The sequence below is a fragment of the Peromyscus maniculatus genome, chromosome 3 (assembly GCF_049852395.1).
Source record: "Peromyscus maniculatus bairdii isolate BWxNUB_F1_BW_parent chromosome 3, HU_Pman_BW_mat_3.1, whole genome shotgun sequence".
NCBI lineage: Eukaryota > Metazoa > Chordata > Mammalia > Rodentia > Cricetidae > Peromyscus > Peromyscus maniculatus.
The window spans coordinates 142187525-142209217 of NC_134854.1; the positions used below are offsets into that span (position 1 = coordinate 142187525).

The 21693-nt window shown below is 40.4% G+C and overlaps 1 protein-coding gene across 10 annotated transcripts in view; it reads right to left on the reverse strand.

The window, feature by feature from the left end:
* Erc1 (ELKS/RAB6-interacting/CAST family member 1) overlaps window positions 1-21693 on the reverse strand; it is a 332548-nt gene that overhangs the window by 243871 nt on the left and 66984 nt on the right. For 6 of the 10 annotated variants that reach the window (XR_013050122.1, XR_013050121.1, XM_076567798.1 and 3 more), the window contains 4 exons: window positions 17596-17670; window positions 12098-12253; window positions 10641-10724; window positions 4852-5019 (listed from right to left, as the gene is read on the reverse strand). Coding sequence is in view for 6 of the 10 variants with exons in the window: in XM_076567798.1 (XP_076423913.1) it covers window positions 4852-5019; window positions 10641-10724; window positions 12098-12253; window positions 17596-17670 (483 nt within the window). In the remaining 4 variants the exon portion in view is untranslated. The remainder of the gene's footprint in view (window positions 1-4851; window positions 5020-10640; window positions 10725-12097; window positions 12254-17595; window positions 17671-21693) is intronic. The other 4 variants (XR_013050124.1, XR_013050123.1, XM_042273983.2 and 1 more) reach the window with 1 other exon arrangement.

Genomic DNA, 21693 nt, shown 5'->3' on the forward strand with positions numbered 1-21693 from the left:
AATACAGAGTACCCCCCCCCCCAATACTGGCTCCTCTTCAGAGGTACTTATATCATCATTCATGTTTGAGTTCCTCAATAAAAAATTGAGGAGCTGAAAAGTACATTGGCTGCCAGTATCACATTGGCCCATTGATGCTCCGTTTCCTTACGTTAATGTACTTGTTGTGATGTCGTAATCTCTCTGAAATACTCCAAGCCTTTGGAAGTGAAATCCCACATCAATATCCAGCTTGGCAGCTCTCCCAGGCTCAACATCCATCAGTTTCTTCTTCATCAGCTGTACGAATGACTCCATCTTGGAATTCTGGTATACCCAGATGCCCAGGGTTTTGTTTGTTTGCTTTTCAGAGTCTCACCATGTAGCCTAGACTGACCTTGAACTCCTGGCAATCCTAATGCCTATTCACTCAAGAAGTAAGACTAGGCATAAAAACCACCACACCTAATTTATAAACCTTTCTTTTTGATATTTCAAGGGCTGGTGTAACAACTAATAGACTGCTTTGAGTCTCAGTTGGTACTTTTGAACAATGCTGGAAATGTTGAGACTATGAGAGACTCTTAAGATTAGACTAAATGCATTTTGTATTATGAGAGCACCAAGGACTTTGGTGGGGGTGGGGTAGAGATAGAAAAGGAGTAGAATCCTATGATTTACATCTGAAATGGCTCATGTTTTGAACACTACATCCCAACCTGGTGGTAGAATGTTGGGAGGCTATGGAACCTGTAAGAGGTGAGGTCTATCTGGTAGGGTACAATAGGTGGGCCTTTGACGGTGACACTGGGGTCCGGTTCCTTTGCACTCTCTGAATCCTGGTTTTAATATATGCTCACAGTACTATGAACTCAACTGTTCCACTATGCTTTCTTCACCATGATGAACTGAAATTCTTGGAATCCATGAGCCAAAATAAATCTGTCCTTTATTATGTTGTTTCTGTGAAGTGCTATGGCCACAGGGATGCTCAAGCAACTAATGCAGGAGCAAATAAAACAGCTGGTATCAAATAAAGTATTACAAGCCAAACAGAGTGGCACACACCATTAATCTCGGGAGGCAGAGGCAGATGGACCTCTGTGAGTTTGATGTCAGCCTGGTCTATATAAAGAGGTCCACAAAAACCAGGGCTACATAGAGAGACTTGCCTCAAAAATAAAATTTAAGGAGCTGGGCGGTGGTAGCACACGTCTTTAATCCCAGCACTCGGGAGGCTGAGGCAGGTGGATCTATGTGAGGTTGAGGCCAGCCTGGTCTACAGAGTAAGTTCCAGGACAGCCAGGACTGTTTCACAGAGAAACCCTGTCTTGAAAAACCAAAACAAAAACAAAACAAAAAAAAAAGCGTCTTTGCATGTTTGGGAGAGAAATAAGTAATAAACCATCTACTCTAGCCAAAACAACTTTAGGAATAGTAAACTCATTATCTTTATTTTATAGAAGAAGAAATAGAGGCTTAAAAACGAGTTAAAAACCAACTCCTATACAGTCACTTAATAATTAATACAGAGGGTTAGCATCAATCCTAGGTCTAACACAAAAGCTCTCTTTTTTTATTTCTTTTCTTTTTTGTTGATTCAAGACAGGGTCTCTCTGTATAGCTCTGGCTGTCCTAAAACTTGCTCTGTAGACCAGGCTGGCCTGTAACTCACAGAGATGTGCCTGCCTCTGCCTCCCAAGTGCTGGGGTTAAAGGCGTGCGCCACCACCACCCCAACCTCTTTTTTTAAAGTACTTTTTATTATGTTATAATTTCATACATATATATATAATGTATCTTGATCATATCAGCCCAACTCCCCTTTCACACTCCCAAGAAGCCTCCTAAACTTGTAGCCCTCCCATATTCACGTTTTTAAATAATCCATTGAGTCCAATTAGTACACGAGCATGAACAACCTACCAGCAGTCACACTCCCTCCCAGCAGCCATCAGTAGCCCCTCAACTAGCAGTATAGCTTCATGGGCTCTGCCAGCATCTGCACTGGGCTTACTGAGATGTGCAACTAAACCTACACTTTCAACTATTTTTTTAAAGATTTATTTACTTATTATGTATACAGTGGTTTGTCTGTATATGCCTGCATGCCAGAAGAGGGCACTGAATCTCATTATAGATAGTTGTAAACCATGTGGCTGCTTGGAATTGAACTCAGGACCTCTAGAAGAGCAGCCAGTACCCTTTACCCTCTGAGCCATCACTCCGGCTCTCAATTATTATTTCTACTAAAGTTTGATCACTTCTGTGAAGGTCAACAGATTAAACGAGAAATTTATAATTAGAAGCAATTTCAATAATATTATACAGTGCTGAACACCAGAAGTCCTCATCCTAGACAGCCAGAAGATGGAAGGAGGGGATACCACACAGACCTTTCTCCAGATCAATGTTTTCCTTGAAGAATTTTTTAATTGAGGGGTTGGGAAATAGTTTATTCAGTAAAGTGCTTGTGAAAGCATGAGAACCTGAGTAAAATCCCCCCAAAATGCATCTGTAACCTCAACACTGAAGAAGAGAGAAGATCCCTAAGACTTGCTGGCCAATCAGCCCAGCCCAGCCAGCAGGCTCCAGGGCAGCCAAGAGCCTGCCTGGAATAAACAAGGTAAAGGGCACCTGAGGAACACCTCAAGTTGGCTTCTGGCCTCCACACATGTATACATACAAACACACCCACAAGAATGCACGTTACACATACACATACAGAGGAACTTTTAAAAGCTCCATGATCCCTGCTCTTTTCCATATGTTTAATTCATTGGTTTCCACATCAGATCAAGCAGCTGCAATAAAGTGGACAAAATCAATTTAGAGTAAAATATGACAGCCTTCAAGGAACTGGTACAAACTGCCTTTTATTGGGCTCTAACAAAAGAAGTTGCTTGGGGAAAAACTGTTGTCAAATGTCACTAGAGAAATTATTTGGATGTAAGGGATAATAAATAAATGTATTAAATTCTTAAAACCCCCCAAATTCATAAAGAGGCTAACTTTTACACCCTTAACAGTTAGGATGGATGGTGTACTGGAGCAACTGTCCTACTAACTTACAGAGGTCATTTCTGAGGACCAGCTACTCCTACCCTGGCTAGACAAAAATATAGAACCATTCAAGAGAGATAACAAATACAGTCTTTATCATTCACAGTAGAAGAAACCCATCTGTGTAAGACCTAGCTAAGAAGATAATATTCAGGCTGGGTACAAAGGGAATAATGGACTGCCAGAGAAGAAATGTTATTTATCAGACTATGACAAACTTTTACATGTTTGTCATTAACCAACTGCTTGATGGCTGGCTTGCATCTCAAGCTAACAGTAGCAAACTGGAAGTGAGGCAGACCTTTAAAACACAGGCACTGCCTTCTGAATCTTTTGTGGCAATGCATGTTCAAGTTACCAAAACAATAACCCTCTTTATAAATGAAGAACTGAAGGTAATATTTTCCACATTATTTCATATTTGAATTTCCTTAAATAAATCTAAAATCAGCCCAATAAAAATACAAAAAGAGCAGAACTTCGTTAAAAATTATGCCATCAGGGCTGGCAAGATGGCTCCCAGGGAAGAGGTGCTAGTGTGAACATTTAATGACTTAGATTCCACAAGGTGGCAGGAGAATATCAACTCCGAAGAGTTGTCTTCTGACCTCACTCACATGTACACACATGCATATACACACGTGTACACACATACACCCAAATAAATACACACATAAGTGTGTGTGTGTGTGTGTGTGTGTGTGTGTCACTTTACACGTAATGCAAACTAACCAAGATGACTGTCCTTCATAATTTACCATGGATAAGAATGAATACTTCTTTAGCCCTGAACTTGTAGGTGTGGGAGAACTGACCCTGAGGATCTGAAAGCGGAAGAACCGGCCCTGCTCCTTGCTCATCCCTACAAGGGGTGACCTAACCAGCGCAATGCAAGAGAGCTCATCCTGGTGGTGAAGACAAGAGAGCTGGCAGGTTGACCAACCCTGCAACTACCCAGGCCCAGAAACAGGTTATGAGTTGGCCCACCCCAACATCCACCCCATCTGTGAACTGCTAGAGCACATGAAGGGACTGGACCTGCAGACTCAAAGCTGCAGGATCTCCACAACACAGGGCAACAACAAGATATACAAGAGGCCAGCATCGGTAGTGTACCAGAAACCAGAGACCTCAAACCAGACCAATGACTCTTTGCAATGAACACTTGCAAGTAAAGATATATGGACTAAAGAGTTTACTGCATGTTTCACTGTGACACACTGCAGTTTCCATGATGAGACTGATTTTTTTTTTCTCTTAAACTTCATTTTATTTTATGGGGGGAGGGGGTTGCAAGGTCAGAGGGCAGATATGAAGGGATGGGGAAATAAATGGGATGAAGATGCATGATGTGAAAGACACAAAATAAAAAAAGAACTCAGGATGAGCAAGTCATGAGGAGCAACTCAGTAGGCAGCACTCCTTCATGGCCTCTGCATCAGTTCCTGCCTTGAGTTTCTGCCCTGATTTCCTTCATTAATAGTCTGTAACCTGAGAGTTGTAAGCTGAAATAAACTCTTTCACTGCCCCCCCCCAAAGAATTGCTTCTTAATCTAAATGAAATCAGATACATTTTTATAACTATCTTCTCATCTGAATAACTTAAAACATAGTTTGAAGTACAGATATGGTATAACTCCTAATACTAAAGATCATAAAAGAAATAGCACCTGTTTTAATTAGACCTAACAATGTAAATAAAATGGTATTTTAGCACAAAAAATGATCACATGACTCTAAACATAATATATATAATACGATGAAACTAGGACTGGACTGGATCCCACACAAATCACAGAACACTCTTTACCTCAGTCTGCAGGATGGCAGCTCTTTGTTCCTTAGCAGTGAGGGACTCCTTTAGCACCTCAATATGTTGCTTACTGTCTGAGAACTGGTTCGTGAGCGTTTCTAGCTTTGTTTGTAAGGCTAGTAGTTCAGTGTCCTTTCTGGACAACTCTTGCTTCACCTGGCCAATCTGGAAAAGAAAACACAACATTGTAAGGAAAAAAGAAATTACACAACTACCATGTAGCTGGACCTCTGGCAGATTTATGACACAAGATAGGAAACTAAATGCAAAACTGACTTATAAGGTAGAAGGGGGGGGGGGTGCTTTAACGGTAAAGCACTTGTCTAGCAGTCCTGAGTTCCTAGGCTCATCAAATAGTAAATAAATAAGCCAGGGCATACTAATCTTTTTGCACCATCTAATACTGGATGCTCCTTACCAAAAACTAAGTTTATTCAACAAACACAGAAACTTCTAATCTTCAGTTATTGTCTCTAAATAGTTTCTGAAACTCCTTAGGCCAGTGGTTCTCAACCTTCCTAACACTGCGACCCTTTAATACAGTCCCTCATGTTGTGGTGACCCCCAACCATAACATTATTTTCGTTGTTACTTCCCAACTGTAATTTTGCTACTGAGCAGTGTCTCAGATTGTAAGACCATGAGAAATATGTTTTCCAATGGTTGTGCCCACAGGTTGAGAACCACTACCTTAGAGGGAAAAGACAGAGGAAGAAATTACAGTTCAACCAGACCAGGCAGCATTCATCACCTAAATATCACTTCATTTTGTTGCACCTCCATCTCCAGGAGACTATGGGTCAGAGGCAGGATTAGCCTCCATCTCCAGAAGACTATGGGTCAGAGGCAGGATTAGTGCGCACGTAAAACATGAGGGGAAAAGTAACTTCATATTTCTACTGAAGGTAAATTCAAATCCTAGTGGTATGCTTCTTTGGTTCTCTTTCTCAAGCAAAAAAAAAAAAAAAAAAAAAAAAAAAAAGCTTTATCTTTTAAGAAGCTAGGCTACATGTGGTAGTGCACACCTGTATCCCAGACAGAACAGGCAGAAGCTGTTGGATCTCTGTGAGTTGCAAGCCAGCCAGCGGTATATAGTCAGACCCTGTACCATGAAAACAGGAGGAAACCAAGCTCCTTTCAGTGTTAAGGTGCTAGAGAGATGTTCTTAAAAAAAAAAAAAAAAAAAGTCACCTGTTTAATCAACTATACACACATCATAGAGCATAAACAGATAAACACATTGGACTTAAATGAATGTGTAAATTCTCACTAAGAGAATCTACACGTGGCATCTGAAGTTTATCAGTCTGAATGAGCAACTCATAAATCAAACAGTCCAACAGTACAATGCAATCTCCACAGAGCGCTCTCTCGCTCTCTCTCTCTCTCTCTCTGTGTGTGTGTGTGTGTGTGTGTGTGTGTGTGTTTTGTTTTGTTTTTCAAGACAGGGTTTCTCTGTATAGCCCTGGCTGTCCTGGAACTCACTCTGGAGAACAGACTGGCCTCAAACTCACAGACTCTCTGCCTCATGAGTGCTGGGGTTAAAGGCGTGCATCACCACCGCCTGGCTCCACAAAGTTCTCTTAACACCAACAAATACTTCCTCTTGAACATTTTCTTTATATCTCTATTGTTCCTAAGCATTTATGTGTGTGCACATGTGTATATGCATGAGAGAGAGACAGAGACAGAGAGACAGAAAGAGAGAGACAGAAAGAGAGAGACAGAAAGAGAGAGAGAGCGCCTTGTGTGCCCCAGGCCAGGCCAAACTGACTACGTAGCCAAGGCTGGTCTTGAACTCCTGATTATCTTGCCTCTATCTCCTAAGTGTTAGGATTACAGGTGCACATCCAGTGAGTACAGTAAATGTGTGCAGTGTTATGTTTGCATGTACACATGCAGAGGCCAAAGGTCAATGCTGGGTGTCCCGCTCTATCACCTCCTGCCTTAATCCCTTAAGAATGGTTCTCTCAAACAGGACCCTAAAAAAGACACAGGTATTGCCCAATGACAGAGATATGGATGAGATCTACATGAACAACCTGGACGTGAAGAGGGGGGAGGGTAATGAAGGGCAAGGTTTGAGGGAAAGAGAGCTTAGGGGAGCGGGAGATCCCAGCTGGATCAAGAACACAGAGGGAGAACAAGGAATAAAAGACCATGATAAATGAAGACCCCATGGGATAGGAAGAAGCAAAGTGCTAGAGAGGTCCCCAGAAATCCACAAAGATATGTCTACAATAGACTACTGGCAATGGTCGAGAGAAAGCCCGAACTGACCTACTCTGGTGATAGGATGGCCAAACACCCTAATTGTCATGCTAGAAATCTCATCCAATGACTGAGGGAAGCAGATGCAAAGATCCATGGCCAGGCCCCAGGTGGAGCTCCAGAAGTCCAATTGGTGAGAAAGAGGAGGGTTTGTATGAGTGAGAATTGTTGAGACCAAGATTGGAAAAAGCACAGGGACAAATAGCCAAACTAATGGAAACACATGAACTATGAACCAATGGCTGAGGAGCCCCCAACTGGATCAGGCCCTCTGGATAAGTGAGACAGTTGATTAGGCTTGAACTGTTTGGGAGGCCCCCAGGCAGTGGGACCAGGACCTGTCCTTAATGCATGAGCTGGCTGTTTGGAACCTGGGGCTTATGCAGGGACAATTTGCACAGCCTGGGAGGAGGGGACTGGACCTGCCTGGACTGAATCTACCAGGTTGAACTGAATCCCCAGGGGAGTCTTTGCCCTGGAGAAGATGGGAATGGGGGGTGTTCTGGGGGAAGGGCGGGAGGGGAGACGGGAGCGGGGAGGACAGGGGAATCCGTGGCTGATATGTAAAATTAAATTATAAGATAAAAAATTAAAATTAAAAAAAAATAAAAAGAATGGTGCTCTCACTGAACCTGAAGCTAAGGAAACCCTGTTGATCCTCCTGTCTCCATGTCCCTATAGCACTGGGATTACAGACACAAGAACCACACTTGGCTTCTTACATGAGTTCTGGAAATTTAAACCCAGGTCCTCATGCTTACTCAGTAAGTGTTCTGATTCACTGAGCCTTCTTAGCCAACGCTGTTCCTAAGAATTTTATTTGTTTTTATTTTTTTCAAGACAAGATTTCTCTGTGTAGCCCTGGTTGTCTAGAACTCACTATGTAGACCAGGCTGGCCTCAAACGCAGAGCTCCATCTGCTTCTGTCTCCCAAGTGCTGAGATTAAAGGTGTGACTACCACATCCAGCCATATTCTTTCCTATTTTGAACTCATTAAACTTTAAAAGAAAAAAGGACTTAAAAAGGAAGCTGTCTTATGACATTTTCTGATTTTATATTAGGTTTACCATCCAGGAAATAACTACAAGACAGATTAACTACTGAACAGAAATATAGTTAAGTCAGTAGTTTTTATGGCAGATGAAACAAAATTCCTTGAGTTTTAGAAAACTGAGTATCTCTAAAATATTTTACTACACTAATCTTAGGTAAAGGGAAAAGGTTTTTTAAACAATTTCACAAGAAGAAACAAAGTTTACCTTAAAATTAGAGTTCTAGTTTGGGAACATACCTCAATGGAAGAGTTCTTTCCTCACACATACCACCAAGACCCTACATTTGATTCCCCCACCCCTGCCCGGAAAACAACAACAATGGAAGGAAGGAGAGGGAGGGAGGGACAGAGGGAGAGAGAGGGAGAGAGAGGGGGAAAGGGGGGGGGGGAGAGAAGAGGAAAGGAAATGAAAGAAAAAAAGAAAGGAAGGAAAGAAGAACCAATTAGTAGACTTCTAAGAATCACTAAAATCATTTCTCTTTCAATAAGACAAGCATTTTTCTATACACATGAAAACTATTTCCTGATATGCAAACACATAAGGATACTAGTTCTATCCCTTTACCAACAATAATACATATTGGTATTATTCCATCTGTAATATACAGATTGGGCTACAAATATATTTATTCTATAAATAAATGTCCAGAATATTCAAAGTATTACTACTTTCTCAGGAAAAAAATGATGCTTTAAAGGTATCCAAATTTCTGGATACTTCTAAACATGGATCAAAAATAAAGAGAAGCCAGGCATGGAGGAACACACCCAAATGTCCCAATGCTAAGGAGCCTGAAGCAGAATCACAAGTTTGATGACTATCCTACATAAAAAGGTCCTTGCTCAAAATTCCAAAATACACACATGCATGGAGAGAGACATCAGTTCTGCACAGGACTACTGTTTCCTTACCGTGTGCATTATTAAGTGAGCTTTACATGCTGCTATACAGACCCTTAAGACTGAGAAAGAAAACATTTTAATGTAAAGAAAAATTTGGAAGAATGAATCTTCCTTCTAGAATACCCAGGAGAGAGGACTAGGTGAGGAGCACATGGAAGCAGTTAGTTGCTGAAGAGATCAGTAATGTTATTCTCTACATCTTGGTTTCCTAACTGGCAATGGAAAAATTATACCAAAGCCTCATACTGTTTAGGAATTCAATAAAATAATGTAAGAGATGTACTTGGCCTGCTGTCTGATATGCATAAGTGAATAAAAGTAGATAAGAAAAAAATGAAGTTATATACCAATTTCTCCTCCAGATAACTTATAGTTAATGCCATAATGCAAATTTAGATCTCTTCCAAACATAGTATTTTACTTTTTAACTTACAATGCAAACTAGCCATTAATAGAAAGCACATCAAATTATCAAAATTGATTTTTTAAAGATTTATTTATTATGTATACAGCGTTCTATCTGCAAGTATGCCTGCAAGCCAGAAGAGGGCGCCAGATGTCATTACAGATAGTTGTGAGCCACCATGGAGTTGCCGGTAACTGAACCCACAACCTTTGGAATAAGCAGCCAGTGCTTTTAGGCGCTGAGCCATTTCTCCAGACCCAAAATTTATTTTTAATACTGCATTCCAGTCTTAGTCCACAATTTTTCCCAAGGGTAGTTTTTCCATTCAGCTCTGACACTTTGAGGAAGATGTGCATGTACAATACAGACCAAATAGTGAAGAAGTCACAAATAAACTTTAAAACAGGATTGCTGGTGCCAATCAAGACCTGCCTTTACGAGCTGTGGTTTCTCGGGCATCATCTGTTACCTGAGTTTTCTCATCTGTAAATTAGTGTTGCTCACCCCAGATGCTTCTAGTAAGTATACAAAAGGTGGTTATTTTATTATTATCTATTAGAATGGTTTGAAATGCAGTTTTAGTCATTTAAAATAAGTATCACACTAATTCTAAATTCCCAGGTAACTTTAACTAGGCTATCACTCTCTATACATCTGTCCTAAAGAAAATAACATTTGTTGCAAAAATCTCCTAATGGGAACTTAAAGATAATGTCTCCATGTAGTTAAAGTACTTGTCTCAAGAATTTCAAATGCAGGTAAGGTGTAGGTGATAGGCCTAGTGAAATCTGTACATTCCTGTACCTAAAAAAGAATGGAAGGAAAGACTATTTGTATAAATCAACATACATCTACTCAACAAGGGGATGAGGAATAGGAGTTTTGAGATACCATCCACAGAGCAGCAAATACAATAAAGAACCAGGTGTAGGGCTTCTAGAACCCTCGTGAACTCAGTGCACACAAGTGACATCATGGTCAAACTGTGAACAAAGGTCAGTGAAAAGAGCAGAGCAGGCTGGTTAGTGCTAAGAGTGGGCAGAGCTGCCATCCAGCTAGAGAATGAAAGTGTAAGCCACCCAGAAGCCAGAGCCAGCAGGGTCCCACTGTGGGATCACTGCACACGGAGAGGTAAATCTTACTGCAAAGACCTCAGACTGAAGACCAGCCGCTCTCTTTTTCAGCTCCTCCCCTTGAGCCTCTTTCGAACTTAGTTCCTCCTTCAGTTGCTCTACCTGTCACGACATTGTTATTGTTTTTCACTCATGTGTCAACTTAGGTCTTCCAGTTATCTGACTTTGAGCCACAGTGACCTCTGAAATAACAATAACTTACATAAAATAATTGAATCTGTTTCCCTTATTCAATTTTCAAAGGCATACACTGTATTTCAAACTTTTTCAAGTGAACTAGAGTGTGCTGACCAACAAAAAGGAAATATAATATAGATTATAATACGGTAAATTTTGTCCTAAAATCATGGAGAAAATCCAAGCTAACAAAAAGTTGAGCACATCAATTTTTTTAGCTTTAAAATTAACATGTAACTAGCATGAATAATCAATAACAGACTCTTTAGTAATAGAGGGAAACTCTAGCTATATGCCAGGTACAGACACGACAAAAAGACTGCACGGACTAGAAAGTCACACCTGTGCCACTCCTTGACAGCCAAATTTGGGGAATGCTTCAGTTTTCAGTTGAAAGAAACTGAAGAATATAACTGCTATATACATTTGGGAAATGAAGTGAGTAATACTTTTCTAGCTAAAATTTCATTGTTAAAATTATTTATTTGTGTATTTGTTTTGAAACAGGGCCTCACTATGTAGCCCTGGATAACCTGGAACTCACTATGTAGACCAGGCTGGCCTCCAAGTTGCAGCAGTCTGAATGCCTCTGTCTACCAAGTGCTAGGACTGCAGGCATGTGCCACCATGTCCAGTTTTTTACAATTATGGTTTTTAATTAAACCACAATAAAACTGATAACCACAATAAACTAAATTCTTCAATTTTATTGAAGTAGTTTATAGACTCAAACTAAATGACTTTGGATCTGAAGAAAGCATCCTGTGACTGATTTTAAACGCACACTGACAGGCCTCAGTACTGACCACCCCACTGTACATACACCTGAGAGCACACAGGCAAGAACAAACCTGGTGGCCAATGAACTCCCCGAATGGAGAGAGCAGAAGCCTTTCCTTCTTGGAGCCTGTTTAAAGGGGAAACATTGAACTTGTTTTGGAAAAAGCACTTCTCAGGGATTTGACTTACAATACTTCCCAAGAAGAGGTGGAGAATGGGCTGTCTCATACAGTAAGAGAAACGCAACTGGACCAAGTCCCATCAAATCATTCCAACATATTTACAGAAATAAAAAGTTAAACTATAACATGATCTTAGTCACATCAAACAATTCTTATTTAAATAAAAGCCTGCAGTAACTAAATGATACCAGTAATTCTGGAAAGTTTCTATGTGGGAGTGGGAAGACCACTCCTCTAAAGTCTAACAAAACATAAAGTAGATCTTCACCATCACTAACACGGAAAAGTACACATAAACTTTTCAAGCTTCTAGGAACTGAAGCATCTGCTCCATACCTTATTTTTCATGAACTTAGAGTGGCTCCTGTACACCTCCATCTGTTTCATCTCCTCCTCCCGCTCTTCAGTACTCAGAGCCCCATTGGATTTCAGCATCTGAATTTCCTCTTCCAGGTCTCGGAGACCACGCTCCATGGAAGAAATTTTTGAATCCTAGGAACAATGGAAGAGTTAAAGTGTTAAAATATTTACCAAGATTAAAAGTAGCTGAATAACTGGGTCTCTCAAAATACTGAATTTAGTAACAACAACTATACAGAAGAACCTGCTGTTACAGCATGTGGGACAAGGAAGACTTACATCCTCACAACATGATTACACCTTTCTTCCTCCAGTTACAGACCCTCTCAACTCAAGCAGACACAATTAACCAAAGAGTAGAAACAATAGAAAATGGTGAAAGATTCTTTGCACTTTATGACCAGCAAATGTCTAATGGGGGAAAAACTGTAATATTAACAGTAAAACCTTTCCTATTCTAATATTTCACTACTTTATTTAGTGACCTCTGGGGGGCATGTTTCTACCACTAAATAAGAGAAAAGAATACAAGTTTGTTTGAAAGTACTATACAATAAAATTCATAATTATATATAATAATTATCTAGCATTCCAATTGAAGAAGAATTTCAGAGTGAATAGTTATATATTAACAGTTACCTTTTATACGTTAGAAGTCTTATTCTCTGAACTTCTGGCATACATCTGAAGTAGCTACAAATGTTTTAAAAATCACTAATTCCATAGCACATGTCTAAAGTCCTCAGTATTTAGAACAAGGCAAGAGGATTACTTGAGACCAGGAGTTCAGGGATAGCTAGGCAACGTGGTAAGACAACCCCCATCTCAAAAATGTTAAATAATAAATCACTGTTCTTGTAAACCATTATCATAAATATCACCTTCTAGTTCTACAGGTTTCTATATGCAATTTTTTGATTTGTTTGTGGCAACATATAACTTATCTCCTCAACATATGCTATATGTCATCAATTATAGCAAAATGGCTACATGAAAATAATTTTATATCTGTAATTGAACATGCTTATTTGCCTAAGAAATAGAAGCTTTAAAAAATTTAAGTGTAACTTAACATTTGACTTGGAGCTTTAGAGAGAACATTTTGAGATGGAATTCTGAAACTGACTTCCTTTTTACTTTACATCAAAGATGTCTGGATTGGCTGTTTTGGCTATCATAATTCCTAGAGCAGAAAGACAGAACTTAAAGATCTGTCATGAGACAACTTCAACCAGCAATTTTCAGGTTTAGGGAGCTACAGAGGAAGAAGTCCTCTTGCCTTGCTCATATCCTACACTTTAATTGTACTATCAGAAATTCACTTTTAAGACTAACATAAAATTTTCTGCAAGTATCAGGACATGGTCTCTTTAAAATGACTAAAACACCAGACATGTATAAATAGCTAAGAGTCAAATGTAAGTTCTTGCACGCCCACATCTAGGAGCAACAAGAGGAATGAACAGATAGGAAAAGGGAGTGTATCTTTAGCACAGCTTTGATCTGAAAAAGACAACAGTGTCCCAGAGTAACAGCACTAGCTCTGTATATCCACAGCAGACCACCTGTACAGCTTTTACACAGTCCTCACCCAAAGCCTTACTTCTCCATTCATGACAATAACATAGGACAAAATCAACTCACTACCAAACATACAGCACAAAAACTTCTTTCTAGAGAAAACCATTACTGTAGCTGTGAAAGCCTCAAGGCAAATATGGACTGCCCAGGAAAAGATCTACCCATTTATTCTTTGGAATCAGGTTAAACAACTAGTCCTTGTTACTATAACTAGTTCTAGCATAAACTTCAGTGGTACCAAGCCTGGGATTATGTGAGGATAGCTCTCCCAATCACGTTTTGCACTTCTCTGTGAAATGAGCAGATAATTAAGTTCCCTTTCACTTTCCCACTATTTCCCAAACCTTGACCCCTATTGTTGTCAGCAAACTCCTAATGGGCATTCTGAGATTTACTCCTTGAGAAATTCCCCACATCTCCAATCCCAAAGGTTGTCTCATTTCCCCAACCAAAGTAGGCTTTCCTGAAGGCTCTAATTACCCTGAACTATCTCATTTTGCAACACCAAAGACCAGCTTCCAATCACTTGGATGATAAATTTCTGGGTGTCTTAGGGTATGTATATCCAGGTAAGTGTTTAAGTTGGGAGGCCAACCTTGAACATGAGTGGAACCATCCCATGAGCAAGAGTCCAGACAAAAGAAAAAAAGAAGAAAGCCAGTGAAGCAGCAACACTCACACCTCTCTGCTTCCTGTGAACGCAAAGTGATCAGATGCCTCTCACACTCCTATTGCCTCATCTCTGCCCTCAAGCCATGGACTCTGCCCTCAAGCCATGAACTCTACCTTCAAGACATGGACTCTGCCCTCAAGACATGAACTCTACCTTCAAGACATGGACTCTGCCCTCAAGACATGAACTCTACCCTCAAGACATGGACTCTGCCCTCAAGACATGGACTCTGCCCTCAAGACATGGACTCTGCCCTCAAGCCATGAACTCTGCCCTCAAGACATGATCCAAAATAAACCATCCTTTCTGAAGTCTCTTTGGCCAGGTGTGTTGTTCTAGCAATGAGAAAAATAACGAACACAGCATCCACCTGACATCTTCTTGTTGATAGACTCTCATTTCACAATACAAGCTTGGCAAAACTTAAAATATATCCACTGCCAATTAACAAAATTACACATCCCTGATCTGTGAGGAGAGTTTAAAACAAACAACACCAAACCATATGTGAACATGTGTTTTATCCTTAGGCATCAACAGGGATCAGGGAATAACATGCACAAATAAACCTATGTCGTATTACAGAGGGAAAGCCATAAAATTAAACCATTTGAAAGGCCCCTTATAAGATTATATTCAAGCTTGTTATTATATAACTACTAAGAGCCCCAAAACTAGTCATTTAAATTTTGTTTGATAAATCCCTCCCCCACTGAAAAAGAAAATAAATACAACATAAGCAAAGTTTTATCATTGCCAGTCAAATCATATTGTTGCCAGCCAAGGCTAGAGTGAGACCTTATCTCAAAAACACATGAACATGAACACACACACACACACACACACACACACACACACACACACACACACACACACCTCTCTCAAATGTGGAGGGATAATACAAACCAAGGCTCCGTTGGGGTATGAAGAAGTTAAAGAACTAAATAGGCTTTTGTAAGGAAGAACGTAAAGCAGAGGTATGATAGCACATGCCTATAATCCTCAACTCAGGATTATGTTAAATCAGGAAGATGGCAAGTTCAAAACCAGTCTGGGACACAAGGAGAGGAAAGGAGGACCATGTGTGATGATTAATTTTAAGTATCAACTGGTTACAACCAAGAATCACCTGGAGAGAAACTTAATGAGGAATTATCTAGATCAGATTGTCTACAGAGGGACTGCTTTGATTGCATTAATTGAGGTGGGATGGGAGACGCACCCTGAATGTGGATGGCACCAATTCATGGACTGACCATGAACTGTACAAGATAGAAGAAAGCTAGATAAGAGCAAGCCAGCAGACAGCAATAGGGCATTTGTTTCTCTCTGCTCTTGGCTAGAGATTCAATGTGACCAGCTATCTCAAGTTCCTGCCTCTGACTCCCCAGCAGTGGTGAGCTATAACATGGAACTGTAAGATAAATTGTCACAACAACAAAGGAAATCAGACCATGTGTCTAATAAAAATATTAGCAACACCACCTAACATCACCTTTTAGCTATGTCCAAAGCACTTACAGGTTTTAACTACTGAACCTCAAATTAACCACTGAATGAGATTCTTATTACCACTAACAGATTTTTTTTTTTTTAATCTGAGAGAGCCATAGAGAGGTTAGGAACTTGCGTCTTGTCACATATCTGATAAAATGTAGCTAGATTTTTAAATCAAAAGGGTTTATCTCAGAAAGCAAACTCTTGTGACTCCTGGAGATTCCTAACTAATGACTAGTTTAAAGCAGTTTTTCAAAATACTATCTTTCAAATTCCGGGGTCCTCTAGACAGAGAGTCTTCAGGGCTAAAGCTATTTTCGAAGTAATCTTACAGTTATCACTGGATCTTTCCGATGTGTTGACAGTTGCACTGATAAAGGAAACAATGGACAAAGGTACACAAGTCCAGGACAATGACACTAAATAACAGTAGTAGTCATGACATTCTGTAGGGAGATAAACTGGCAATGAAGAAAAGGATAAATAACTAAAATTTTAAAAGAATGCCCTTGATTAAGCAGTTAAAATGCACTACTTTTAATATACCTCAACCATCAAATATATGAGAAAGTCAGAATTAAGCATGGAGCACTTATGCAGCATGCGGAAGAACAATGGTTGTCCCTAGCAACAGCACTTGCAGGGTGCTTTAAGGTGCAAGCTGAGCTGGGTACTTCCTTCCTACAGCACAACTCTTACTGAAAACACGACAGGCAAACTGATTACTAAGGCTTAGGTTTTGGCAAATTTTGTTCTTGAAAATGAAGGAAGTACACCAGGCAGTGGTGGAGCACACCTTAATCCCAGCACTTGGAGGCAGAGGCAGGAGGATCTCTCTGAGTTCAAGGCCAGCCTGGTCTACAAAGTAAGTTCCAGGACAGCCAGGTCTACACAAAGAAACACTGTCTCAAAAAAAAAAGCAAAACAAAACAAAAACAAAAGTTGGCCTATCAACTTTAAGAGAATTATGGAATCCTAACATTAGGAAGGTGTGTGTGTGTGTGTGTGTGTGTGTGTGTGTGTGTGTGTGTGTGCGCGCGCGCACGTGGGCAAGCATATTCATGTGGGTAACATACATGTGTATGCATGTATAGACCAAAAAATAAACTCCACCTTGTTTTGTAGGACAAACAGAGTCTCACTGGCCTAGAGCTCACCAAGTAGGCGAGGCTAGCCAGCTGGCAAGCCTCAGGGAGCTCCCTGCTCCTAACTCCCCAGTGCTGAAGTTACCAGCAACAAGCTCAACTCTTCTACATAAGTTCTAGGGATCCAGCTCACGTACCCAGTAAACCTTTTACTGATAGCTATCTCTGGAGGCCAAGAAGTTTTATTTTCCATAATTCCTCTATTCATTGGCATATGTTAATTACATAAAATAACCAGTTTTATTGTGCCATTTTGTACAAGTATGAACATAATTTGATCATGTTTACCTCATTACTTCTCTTCTCACCCTCTCTCCTGACTAGTTTTCCTTCTTCTGTCTAATAATCCCCTCTCTGCTTTAAGAAGTTTGACATTTGATTTAAAAAAAATACTAGACAACTCCTTTTGGTCTCGTTTGAATTATGTCCAACAACTGAAAGGGAACTGAAAATCCTGTAAAGGAGCTCCTGAAGTCTTACAAAGTACTATTGTTACCCTAACTCCACACATGCAGGAAGGGGTCTAACCATTTAAGAGGGAAAGGTGACTCAAGATTCTTCATGAGATTCTCACTTACCTTCATCTCAATGACGGTTTGCAAGGCTTTTGTTTTGGCAGAATCAGGGGCATTCTCAAATCTCCGATGCATCTCCTAAACAGAAGCAGAAGAGAGTCAGTGGCTGTCTTCCTATGCTCATGCATTGTTTGGTCTAACTTTGTGGCTCTGGCTGGCCTGAGGCTCACTGTGTATACCTAGCTGGCCTTGAACTCAGTGATCCACCAGATCCTCTGCCTCGGCCTCCGATTAAAGGCATGTGCCACCACACCTAGCTATTCTCATGCTTTTTGAAGTGGGAGATGTTAAAATAACTAGGCCAACCTTTGTGGTAAGTGGACCCTTTGTCACAGATTCTTACCTGTGGATCGGGGAACCCAGACTGCATTCTGACTAAATTCAACATACACCAGAGAGGACCCTTGGTTCTAAACAGCTAGTTATTTAGTCAGAGTAATACCAATTAAAGCAGTAGAAACTGCCACACATCACTAGATTGACATATCAATAAGACATGAAATCAAAACTGTAAATGATCTAAAACGGGGAACCAGAAAACACAACTCCCACCTTTTTTGTTTATTTGGTTTCTTGAGACAGGGTTTCTCTGTGTAGCTCTGGCTGTCCTGAACTCACTCTGTATCCCAGGCTGGCCTCAAACTCACAGAGATCTGCCTGCCTCTGCCTCCCAAGTGCTAGGATTAAAGGCATGCGCCACCACTGCCCGGCTGAAAAGATTCCTTTTTAAAAGGAAGAAACAAAGGCTATCACAACCAGCCTGCAATGCACAGAGTTACAAAGTTATCTCTGTTAGATGTAGCACCCACCTCCAGAGTACCAAGTGCCTAATGACCTATGATGAACACCTCCAGTGGGACTCCGGGGAGGAAGAAATAGTCCGTTGGATAAGTTTCCAAGGAGTTCAAAATCAGAAAATGTCTTAAGATGGCTTTCTTTTTTAATCCAAAGTTTAATGAGTCTAAGACAGGAAAGGAGGAGGTCAGCCATGGTGGCACATGCCTTTGGTTCCAGTATTCTTTTTAAAAGAGACTAGATGCTATAAAAAGATTGAACTTTTAATGTATTTGAATTCTTAAGGATGTGGAATCTTTTAAGTTTAATGTTTTATATTGTGATATGTTTATTAATGTGCGATCTTGGGATGAACAAGAAATGAAAGGTTGTGACTTAACAGTAATATGCATGTTTGTATGTCAAGCTGAGAAGGGGTCAGTTATACTGGCTAATTTTATGTCTACTTGACATAAGCTAGGGTCAGTGGAAAGAAAAAAGCCTCAATTGAGAAAACAACTCCATTAGATGAGGCTGTAGGGAAGCCTGGAGGGCAGTGGTTCTCAACCTTCCTAATGCCATGACCCTTTAATACAGTCCCAAATATTGTGGTGACCCCCAGCCATAAAATCATTTTGTTGCTACTTCATAACTGTACTTTTGCTACCGTTTAAATATCTGGTATGCAGGATATCCGATACGTGACCCCTGTGAAAGGATTATAAACCTCCGAAAAGGGGTTGGGATCCACATGTTGAAAACCACTAATATAGGGCATTTTCTTAAGTAATAGATGGGGCCACCCTCAGCTTCTAGTCCTGGGCCTATTAGAAAGCAAGCTGAACAAGCCATGAAGGGAAACAGAGGCAGGCAGATCTCTATGAGTTTGACACCAGCCTAGTTTTAAATAAATAAATAAATAAATTGATAGATAGGAAGGAAGGATGTTAATAGACTTTGATACATGCTTTTTTTTTTTAAGCTGAGGATTGAACCCAGGGCCTTGCGCTTGCTAGGCAAGTGCTCTACCACTGAGCTAAATCCCCAACCCTGTTAATAGTCTTTGAGGATCACTTGGAAGATCACTTGGAAGTTACAGACAATTCTCTTGTCAGACCTGTGTCTATCTCTGAATTACTCCCTAATACTGAAACCTGGGACACCCCTAGCTAAGAGAACAGAGTGCAATACTCCATATGAACAATGGTTAAGAATACTGAAAATGACTATGATTTAGTATTTTGATTGTATCTTTCACCTGACTTACTCACTGTTGCCTGACCAAGAAACTCACTGCTTAACTTTTCTTAAAATGCTTACAGAACAAAAGCCCTTTCAAAATGTTTTTTCATACTACATTCAAAATTTTTAGAGCATTTCTGATTTCAGTTTTAGATTAGAAATGCTCAACTGCTGAAGTCTATGAAAATATTCTAAACTCCAAAAAAACCCACAACCTGAAAAAACTCTGGCTCAAAGCATTTAAGGGAAGGCAGATTCAATCTTTATTAATATACAATACTCTTTCTGCTATAATTCTTACTAATTGTAGCTTTAAGTATCCAAGGAGATAGTCACACTTACATAGGTAACAAACATTTCAAAAGTGTGGTGGTTTGAATGAAAATGGCCCCCAAGGCTCGTAGGGAGTGAGTGGCACTGTTAGGAGGTGTGGCCTTGTTGGAGGAAGAATGTCACTGGAGGGTGGGCTTTGAGGTTTCAGATGCTCCAGCCAGGCCCAGTGGTTTACTCTCTCTTCCTGCTACCTTCAGATTCAGATGCCAAACTCTCGGCTATCTTTCCAGCACCATGTCTGTCTGCACACCACCATGTTGACAGTGGACTGCACCTCTGAACTGTAAGCCAGGCCCAATTAAATATTTCTCTTTATAAGACTTACCATGGTCATGGTGTCTCTTCACAACAATAGAAACCATAACTAAGACCAAAAGCTATTTTCCTAAAACTAGGCTCCAACAGCCTAACCTGCACCACACATGTAGCCACTCATACCTTCTAGTCTCCCATAAGCCAAAGACAGGAAACCTACTTAGATATACCTTCAAAACATTCCACAATCCAGCCAGAAAGAGGTGGCGCAGGCCTTTAGTCCCAGCACTCTGGAGGCAGAGGCCAGCAGGTCTCTACAAAGCTAGCTCCAGGACAGCCAGGACTGTACAGAGAAACCCTATCTCGAAAAAACAAAAAGACATTCGAAAATCCAAACACTTTCCTGAATTTTAAATACTACCACCTAATATGAGCCATGCAAAAATCCACACCTTTCATTAACAACTTCCTACATTTTGCCTCCCTTACTCAACAAAGATCCTCTAAAAACCAAGTTGATCAGAGGGGCAGTAGTGGCACAGGCCTTTAATCCCAGTACTCAGGCGGCAGATGCAGGCAGATCTCTGAGTTTCAGGCCAGCCAGCCTGGTCTACAGAGTGAGTTGCAGGATAGCAGAGCTACACAGAAAGACCCTGTCTCAAAAAATAAACAAACAAAAGCCAAGTTGAGCACTCAAAACCATGTTGTCTTAGTTAGTTTTCTATTGCTGTGAAAAGATATCATGACCATGGCAATTCTCATAAGGAACACATTTAATTGAGAGGGCTCCCTTACAGTTTCAGAGGTTCAGTTCATTATCATGGTGGGGGGCATGGAGGCATTCAGGCAGATGTAGCACTGAAGGAATAGCTGAGAGTCCTACATATTTGTAAGCAACAAGAAGTTGACTGACTCACTGGGCAGTATCCTGAGCACAGGAAACCTCAATACTCACCCCCACAGTGACATACTTCCTCTAACGAGGCCATGCCCACTCCAAAAAAGCCACATTTCCTAATAGCATCATGCCCTATGAGATTATGGGAGCCAATTACATTCAAACTACCACACCTGTCAAGGCTCCCCATATGACGTTTTCTTGAGAGACTATAAAGCCTCATGCCGTCACTATACTTCCGTCATACTGGACACCTAGTTGTTCCCCAAATATGCTGAGCTGTTGAACTCTCTCCCATCTCCCATGCCAGATGAACACTTTACCTCCATCTGTTCATAGCTCAAATGTCTCTTAAATATTCTAGGTGTATTAGCTGTGATATCATTATGTTTAAACAAGAAAATGTCCAAGTGATTTACAGATACACACTAAAGACAATAGAGGTAAAATTATCATGCCAGGATATTGTTTTAAATTCTCCAGTGAAGAAAAGAATAAATAAATGCCTGTCTCCTGAAATAGGCTTATTTTCCTGCTTTGTGTGTCTAGTAATTGATTATGGGGTGAGCATAATGGGTACGTCATTATGGAGTATCCAA